A 9,917-nucleotide genomic window follows, 5' to 3' on the forward strand; every position below is an offset into this window, starting at 1 on the left:
GAAAAGAGAGAGTCCATACCATTGAAAAGCAGTCCAAAAGCCCAGCACTGAAAATAAGCAAGTGTGAGAGGGGCGACAGGCAAGGGTTTGTTTTGTGTGGTATTCAAGATGATGTCGCCATTGCGTCTGAAAAGTTGCAAAAAGAAATGAACTCGGTCTACCAATTCGCACATCCCATAGACCAACCAGGAATGCCCAAATTATTACAAGAGGAAAAGGGTAAAAGTTATGTGGAGTTTGCCGAGAAAGAAGGCAGGTGTACTATCGATGTTACAAACCCTCTTGAAGATGTGACGTTCCAACTACCAGAAGAAGACCAAATACAGCTACCAAAACCCCCAACACATGATGTAGTTGGTTCATGCATGCTGCAAAGTGGAAAATGCCTTATCGTGAGTAGAGAAGATGTAACAAAAATGCCTGTAGATGTCATCATGACTACAGCAGACAAAACATTAAAGCCTATTGGTAGTTTGGCAGAAACGATTGCTGATGCAGGTAAACAAATCTATTGTTACTATTTCAGTGGCTAAAGTAAATGTTTACATTCGTGCGTGCGTGTATACAATGAGATGTCCAGGCCATTAATTGGTTAGAACGTGACTGGCTTTGAGTATTTTTTCTGTGACATGCATAATGAAATCATAGAGAATACTTACAAATGGTGGCAATATGTAGTTCTGTTGCAAAGGACATATGCAGTTTTGGGCACACACCTCGTACTTCATTAGGTGTCAATTTGTACCAAATAGCCGGAACACTAGGGAAAATGACGTTTTCTATAGTTAACCACAGAGTATTAGTCTAAGAGATGATTCAGATGAGTAGCACTTACTAATACAAAAAGATATTCTCGATTATTTAGGAGGTTGGACCGTCACTAGAGACTGTTCTCAAGTAAGAAGTATAATGGCCAGAGCTCCATTTGCTGGTGAGGTTTTTTTCACAACAGCTGGAAATCTGCCAAATAAAAAGCTTTGCCATATTGTTGACCTAACCGTGAGTTCACAAAGCTTTCACGTGAGTTCACAAAGCTTTCACGGCGTTTCTCCGCGAGGGCAAGGTACAACCAGAGACAAGGCTCTGTTGGGTGATGCAGTTTACAGTAGTCTGGAGAAGGTGAACAAGATGAAATATTCCTCAATCGCTATTCCTGCTCAAATATCGATCGGACAAACGTTATCGGTTAATGAATGCATGACAATAGTTATCGATGCGGTCCAAAAATTGTGTGAGGATAAACCGTTACAGTCTCTGCAAGAAATATATCTGGTTGGCGTTTCAGATACACAATGTAATGCAATAATGCACGTTATGAAAAAGAAGTGTGGGAAGGTTAAAGTTACCGGGCAGCGTTACTCGACAGGTAAGATGTCATATTGTACTAAATTGATTTCATGGGTTGGCAAGGGTAATTGGTTGTATTTGTGTACCCTGAATGTTATATAACCTGAGAGCACCCTATAAATATCAACATCAGGATGGAGTCTAACTCAAATCAACTGATTCATGTTCCTAGAGAGAGAGAGAGAGAGAGAGAGAGAGAGAGAGAGAGAGAGAGAGAGAGAGAGAGAGAGAGAGAGGGGTGTGTGTGTGTGTGTGTGTGTGTGTGTGTGTCAATTGTTTCCCACGAAGGGCGTTATCAGATTTCTTACTAAAATTATAATATATTTTGTAGGTCTGCAGGATGCTGACTTTCTGTCTTCTGGAGCTGATGGTGGTGACGGTAGCAGATTCAGTCAAATGGGAGCGAAACTTGGCGATAATACTGCGAATACAAATACAGTTAAAACCAGAGAAGGAAAAATGATAACATTGGTTAAAGGAAGTATTGCCAAACAACGTGTAAGTATTTCTTTTAAAATTTGACCAGAAAATCTGTTAAAGTGGCCGTGTTAACCACAAATGGGTATATTTTTTTTTGATTTTTAAATGATAAAACAGGCTATAATTTTCTATTTGGAAAGACAATGTAAAAAACGTACATCAATTCCACGTTTGTAACTCAATACATTGCAAAAAATATTTTATACAATAACACATAGCTCTTGTACATTTTCAACGTTTTTCACTTTATTGAGTTACAAACAAGGACTTAATATATGTTCTTTAGTATTTCCAAGTAGCAAATATAGTAAGGTTGTTTTATCAATTGAAATACCCAGATAAATAGCCAATTTTCATCCATATGGCTATTTTAAATATCACTTTCATACCTGAAAACTCTTCTTACTTATGAAGTATAATGTATTGCCACCACAAGATAAAAAAAATCTTATTAACCAATTATGTTTGCCTTGTAAGCGAGGGGAAAATGGTTCACATAGACAATAAACGGGGAAACAAGTCTTCTTAGAAGTGATGCGGTATTATTTCCCTACTTCGTCCCTGGGTAAAGTGTATACATTCCTGTTTCGACCGAGATTGACAGACGCACCATCTGCTCAAAATCCAATGTTAATGCTTCCACCTTTCATCAACTTTGTCATGTGTACTTTTTATCGCTCTGACACCACCATCAGTATGTGCATGTTGGCTCACTAAATTCACCACAAGTTTACAAGTCGGTTTGTCTACTCGTCGCATGTAGACTATTTCACACTTCTGCATAGCTCTATCAGTGTCAACCTCAATCAAAATATAAATATATTTAGCTTCGTCTTTGATATCGTTAGCTAAGTCATTCTTGATTTGTCCAGCAATTGTACTGATCATCTCTGAGTATTTGTGAGTGTTATCATAGGCTGGGTTTAATACCGACGCCATTGTTTCTAAGCAGAAGCAATAACTCGGAAATAGTGAAAATGGCAGTTCTTGTTTGGCTATCAGGTAGACAATATTGGGGTTGTCGGTGGCCGAGCGGTTAGCTTGTACGCCTCTTACCTCTGCAGCCTGGGTTCGAATCCGCCTGGTATCGGCCTGGTTTGATTAAATTTACCACGCTGTAAGTAAAAAGAGTGTCGTTCAGTTTCACTCTACCGAACAACGCAGGTTTTCCCCGGGTACTCCGGATTCCTCCTGCATTAACACTGAACTTTCCTCCTGTTATTGGGCAATGCCTGTTGGATGGTTAATAAATAAATAAATAAATAAATAAATAAATAAATAAATAAATAAAATATAATATTATATATATCTTTATTTTCATTTCAGCTATTTTGTTATCACCATTTAAGTACTAGTTATACCGAAGGCTTTCACTAAATATATGCCTTTGAATTCGCTCAAACATGTGTCACCGAAATGGAATGTTCCATTAAAGTTTGTTTGTTTTTCAACCAATTTTCCCAATTCCAAAGGGAAATCAGACTTCTCTTTCGAGAATTTACAATAGCTTTTATAGAACGTTGTTGCATAGATCTGAAGAAAACTGCAGAACTAATCACAAACAATTAAAAAGAAATTCACATCATCACACCACTTTAGACAAAGATGTGTGACCAGAACAACAACTTTCTTTTTTGTAGCCTATAGGTCTAATTACCGAAAATATGCCAACATCTTGTTAACACTACATTGATAATATTTTCGGAAAAGATGCGCTTAGGTATTGCAAATGTATGTACCAAATTATGTTGACTTTCAAGCATGCAATCTTGAGATGTAGCCTAATTATGGAAAACCATAATTAGTATGCACATTGTGCATTAATATTCATGGGATGTTTACCAAAACTAATCAGTTCTTGCCATTACCCCATAGAACACGTTTACCGAAATTCATATGAATTGAGCCAGCCGTTTGTTAGAAAATGGTGATACAGACACAGACAGACAGACAGAGACAGACAGACAGACACACACACACACACACACACACACACACACACAGACTTTTCACCCCTAATATGTCACCTTCCTTACGGAAGGTAAAAATGATATGAACTAAACCTAATATTACTTGTAAACATAAATTAAAAGAAATTGGCAATATATAAATACTGCAACGCGTCTGTGACAATCAGAAATTGGCTTGATTTCGATAATTGATCCTGAAGGTCAAGGTCAAAGGTCACGGTGTCCATAGCTAGCTGGCATCTGAAAATATGGGGTAGACACTTGAATGGAGTGTCTGTGTAGTATAGTTGTTGAGTTATGCAGTAAATATTGTTTAAAGTGAAATTCACTCATTTTATCCAAATTATATAGGAATGGTTCACAAATTGCTTGGACGAATAGTGGTTGGTGAAACTGTATCCTCAGAAACAGATGTTCTTGTTACCATTAGAATCAAAATGTGACAATCATCTTTTAACCTCACTATTCCTTGTTTCACGAAGTTTTCGTGTATTTCTAGGTTTATAAAATACCACTATCAAAAATGAATACCATCATTACCAGGTTAACGAAAAAGAATCTAAACAATCGATCGAGATTGCATTTTTAAATGGATTTTAAGGTTGCAATGCTAACTGGAATGTTCTTGATGAAAGATGATCGTTATGTTTGTAAGAAATCATTTTTTTAAATTTTAAGAATGGCTTGTACTATATCAGCCATTACGAAACGTATCACAGAGATTCCAGAACGTTATGGCTGCTTTGTCTGGTCCTTATTTGTAGACATTTTGATTGTATCTTAAATTGATTATTGCCTTATCGTAGGTCAATGTCCTGGTTAACAGCACCAACAATTCATTGGACCTAAGTCAAGGCTTGGTGTCACAGGCTCTTCTCGAGGAAGCGGGTCCTGATTTGCAAGATGAACTAAATCAAATCAGACGTACTGGTAAAACAGCAGTGCGTGGAGAAATAATAACTACGAGGGGGCACATGTTAGAATGCCAATATGTCTATCACACCTTGTGCTCCCAATGGAGTCCTTCAGGACAAACTGAATCGGTAAGAGTTGATTGTTGTCTACCAAATTTGTTAAATGTGTCTTTCTTTGGAGTTATCCCACAGTGGTATTTACTTTCAACCATCCTACCGATTTGTTTTATGTATATGTGCAACGTGTTTGCTAAGACATCATGGAAGCAAAGTTACATGTAAACCTTAACTATTTGTTATGCAGGTTATATCGGAGACGACAAATTCCCTTTAGCCTAGCCGGGTACACAAGCCTAGGATGTCTTTACGTTAAAGATAACTTAATGTCTAGGTCCAAATTTCATGCCAGATAAACAACATGCGTGTATACTTTGTCGTCCCACTCTTGAGAACCGTAAGAGAATTAGAAATGTAGATGAAAATAGATGATAATGCAAATCTTTGAACAAATTCGGTTAATAAAAATAATTCGATGAACGACGAATGTGTGATTTTACAGATGGGGAGACGATTTTGATCTACTATTTATTGAAAAGCTATCATTGAAGCTCAAAAGAATTATTATAATGTTTCTAATCTTTTCCGGTAGCAACTAAAAAGTACCCTAAAGAAGTGTTATGAAACGGCAAGTCAGGCTGGAATGTACTCGATTGCCATTCCTGCTCTTGGTACTGGAGGACTTGGATATCCTAGAGATGTTGTAGCGAGAATAATGTTTGATGAAGCTAAGCGCTTCAGCAGTAAACATCCAAAAAGCTCATTAATGGACATAAACTTTGTGGTGTATGAGAAGGATGACAAGACCATAAAGGTAACTTATATATATAGTTTAGAAAACTTTCATTATTTTGTTCTTTTTCCCCTCTTTACAATATAAAATACCTGCAGTGAGCTTCTGTTTGATGCATGCTTGAGTCTTCGAAACTTGCAAACCACCGACTACGAAGTCGCTTTCACAAACGTTCGTCCAGTGTCAAAATTACCATTCTATCAAGGTGTTAGAACATATTGTTGCCACCAGGTTGACGTCACATCCTTAGCCATTCCTTGCGTGAGCCATTACAATCTGTCTAGAAACGGGAACATAGCACAGAGATCGAGACTGTGTTATTTATATTAACCAATGACATTTTCTCTTGAATGATTTATTTTTTGTTTTAATTGATTATTCTACAGCATTTGATACTGGTAATAATACCATTTTACAACAAGGGGCCGCATTTATCCTTCTGGTGCCCCCTCCAATTGTTTCAATATTATCATTTGAATCACAGTCGGTGTATAGTAGTAAAATCAACAATATCTTCATTTTAACCATTTATTGATACTGGTGTTGCCCGGGGATATGTTATTGGTCATATACTTGTCATCGTGTACACTCCTCCTTTCAAGAAACAATACCAGTCGTGGTAGTCTGTACAGTTTTTTTTTATGCTGATAATTCATTCGTCTTTAAACATGTGTTTTGCTTGAGATAAGGCCATCAGGGCGGCTATCCACTTTGAATCACGCATCTTAGAAATTACGTCTTTGATGTCTGCCAACTTTCTATACGAAACTGATATTAAAACTTAATTTGTCATTTTCTTCGGGTGATCCGCCTAGCCATGAAATAAAGGAAAATCGTGTTGGTGATGCGTTGATTCAAGTTCATTATAAGACCAGGATAGCCTCCGTCGGTGTTTTCATTCACTTTGGCCTGACTATGAATGCAAGGTTAGCCAGATCACGTCGCTGCCAGAATATAACGCTGAATGAAAAGATAGTATACATATCACTGCAGTTTTACATCAACTGTATCGGCTGCCTATTTCACATCGAATTGTTTCTAAATGATTTTAACTATTAATTTTAAGTGCAGACACCTCCTTGCGCAAAGCTCCAAGTCGTAATTTGAGATATGTTGATGACTACAATGCAATTGATTTGTGCAATTAGGTCCCGCACAAAGAAACATGACGATCGTTCTTTTAGTGTGGCGGCACCCGTTCTGTTAAACAGCCGCTTTCTGAAAGTCCGTCTTTCACCAAGCAAACAGATTTTTAATCTCAATTAACTTAAAACTCGCCTTTTAAGAATATTTGTAACGAACATTTTCCATGTATGTTTTTTTTATTATTTCAATTGTTTATTACATCTTTTAACTATTTAGCCCAATTGTCATGTATACTTTTGAATAAGCATCTTTGATCAGCATTCATCTCTTGGTTCTTGAGCCGTGCACACATCATTTTGCGTACGCGTGTTGGTGGGTTGGCAAAACCATTCTGCAAGGTATAGTGAGAAGAGGACGAAGGAAAGGGTGATATTTGAAAAGGTGAGACAACAGCAAAGAGTGGACAGGCCTGCGTTTTGCTGAATCCTAAAGAGCAGAGGACAGACTGCAGAATTGTGGCTGAAAAGTTAGTCATCAGTGGTGTCTCCACGACTTATGGGTTAAGCCAAGCCAAACCAAGCCAAACTGTGCCTCTCCGTGCAGTGTCGTGTCGTGCAAAGCGAAATGAAGAAGCAGAACTTTAATTTCTCCTTTAGTTCATGAAATTTGCCAACTCTTGTGACAGACACATTTCAGATATGAAAGTCCTTCCTTTCTTTCCTTCTTAATTTACCAAAATTCAGATAACAACAAACTCGTAACAAAGTAGTAGAAGAGTAATTGATGTTAGACTCGATTGAATGAAGTCAGATGAGACCAAATTACCTCTGTATGATCTAGTCAAAAGAATATTTTGATTTCATCCGAATCACTCGGACATCATAAACGTATCCCTATAGTCAATCAAGCAACCCCTGTATTAACATTTCTTTTAATAGTCTATGTTGAAATGTGAGGGTTATTTGCAGACTTTTTTTACAGACGTTTGTAGCTAATCGCATCTACTACCACATACTTTATGATTTATACTGCTCTTCATTCTCCCTCATTGATGTTTCTATCATGTCAGTTGAATTTCTTCAAAGGCAATTTGTCAACTTCGCATTTACCAGGCGATATAACTGATTTGCCATCTGACTTGTATCTTTCACAGGCGTTTGAAAATGAAATTCAAAATTTCAGCGTGAAAAAACAAAAACAGTCAACAATATCAACGAAAAGATTAACAAAAGAAAGTACCGGAGCAATTTCCAAAACAACATCGAGTAAAGGTAGGGAGAGCGGGTTATATATATGTAATAATAAAAATAATGACTTTTATTATCAACATGCTTTTAAAATACATATCGACAAATGGGTAACCCTGTTAGGACCTGCCTAATCTACCCAGGGGCCCAAGCAAGTTAGGCACAAAAATAAAGGAAAAGTAGACCACACTCGGAAAAGGCCAAAGAGTACATATATGTATATGTTTTATCACTGACAACAACAGTTACACCACACGCAAGCAAAGTTGGCCATGTCAGGACAAGTCAATGTAGGCTTTATACCCTGGTTGTTCAGACACTTATATTTTGGTAGCATCTTCATAGGAATTACTGGGCTCTAAACCACCACGGTGTACAGAAGTGCAATTGCCTGATGACTCATCAAATTTAAATGTGGTAATGAGAACAAAGTGAGAGAGAGAGAGAGAGAGAGAGAGAGAGAGAGAGAGAGAGAGAGAGAGAGAGAGACAGAGAGACAGAGAGAGAGACAGAGAGAGAGAGAGAGAGAGAGAGAGAGACAGACAGACAGACAGACAGACAGACAGACAGACAGACAGACAGACAGACAGAGACTTGACAGTGTTCTCTAATGTTTGAGATAAAGTCGTATCTGAAATTTTTTTTGGATGTATAGCCGACTTAGACCTTTGCTACTCGTTTATTAGGTCATGTATAATATGTCTGTGTGTCTTTGTCTCTATGTAAGTCTGTCTTTCTATTATCATGGTGTAGAAGTACATATCAATATGCCGGTTTACAACGGAAATCATAAACCTTGAAACGCCTGGCTCGACAACAATCTCACTAATCATTGCTACATGATTGTATCGTCGATCTGGCTGGACAAAAAACTTACCAACAGCGTTTCGTCAGTCGTCTGGCGTTGCAAACATCTTTACCAATATTGTTACACTTTCTTTAAGTAATCAACTATTATCTTAGGGGATTATCGCCAAATTGCTACGCCCCCTGTAAACATAAAGTTGGCGCGTTCTTTGATATTTTTAAGACAGTCAATTGACTAAAATGTATTAATTGTAATTAAGACGATAAGATGTGGAAATATTAATTAGTATTTTGTCTAGCCAGACAAAATACTGTAGCAATGTTAATTATATGTTTATCGAGCAAGGCGACGTTTTGTTTCAGGGTTTATGATTTTCGTTGTATTTCTTATTTCACTCAAAGCGGGGTCCCTCTACAGCGATGTTAAGGTAACAAGTCGAGGTGACCTACACATGGAGATTGGTAACATTGCTGTTCAAGTTCAGCAAGGCGACATTACCGTCGAAACAACAGCGGCAATTGTCAATAGTACAAATACAAGTATGGATTTACTAAAAGGTATGTTACCTCAAGAAATCTAACACTTTCACTCCCTTTACTTTGTTCATGATAATGATGTCAATACACAGTACATGTTTTAAGCAGATACAAACTGATTGCCTATCGACGTTTTGACGAACCAGTATTCCTCTAGTGACTACATAAATCTTTGTTACTAAATTAGAGTTTCATCAGTAATTAAACACTAAATAGATAGTCTAAGCAATATGAAGGGTATAAGGACAACCCAGCCGGACAATTGCCTCAAGATAAGGAACTCTTTTAATTGAAATAAGAAATAATTATAAATTAATCGGAAAAAGAATGTCCGAACAACCTCTATTCATCTATTAAAACGTCCACTTCAATCTGTGGTATGCTCACTACGGTGTACGGTGTACGTGTATCCTTTAGCATTATGTGCATATTGCTTTCGATTAGTGATAAGGGTGATAATGACCTCGATGATGCAGGTTCTCTGCAACGTTGAAGCTTTCACACAAACCTTAGCAACAATAGGTATTCCAAATTTCATGCCATAACAATGGGAAAAAATGTAAACCATTGATATTTATTAGACCTGTACTTCTTGTTGGTCATTCTTGAGCATTTTCTGTCCATTACTTAAGAGCAAAAGCATTGATACTAGAAAACACTATATTAGTAGTTTTTTTTA

The 9,917-nt window shown here is 37.2% G+C and overlaps 1 protein-coding gene across 1 annotated transcript in view; it reads left to right on the forward strand.

Moving 5' to 3' along the window:
* LOC144435040 (protein mono-ADP-ribosyltransferase PARP14-like) overlaps positions 1–9,282 on the forward strand; it is a 13,603-nt gene extending 4,321 nt beyond the window's left edge. The window contains exons 6-12 of the mRNA XM_078123584.1: positions 1–498; positions 866–1,366; positions 1,679–1,845; positions 4,604–4,840; positions 5,361–5,582; positions 7,801–7,918; positions 9,104–9,282. The exon at positions 1–498 is cut by the window's left edge and continues 1,236 nt beyond it. Of these exons, the coding sequence (XP_077979710.1) occupies positions 1–498; positions 866–1,366; positions 1,679–1,845; positions 4,604–4,840; positions 5,361–5,582; positions 7,801–7,918; positions 9,104–9,282 (1,922 nt within the window). The remainder of the gene's footprint in view (positions 499–865; positions 1,367–1,678; positions 1,846–4,603; positions 4,841–5,360; positions 5,583–7,800; positions 7,919–9,103) is intronic.
* Positions 9,283–9,917: the final 635 nt, after the last annotated feature.

Source organism: Glandiceps talaboti, chromosome 1, assembly GCF_964340395.1.
Source record: "Glandiceps talaboti chromosome 1, keGlaTala1.1, whole genome shotgun sequence".
In the NCBI taxonomy this organism is placed as follows: Eukaryota; Metazoa; Hemichordata; class Enteropneusta; family Spengelidae; genus Glandiceps; species Glandiceps talaboti.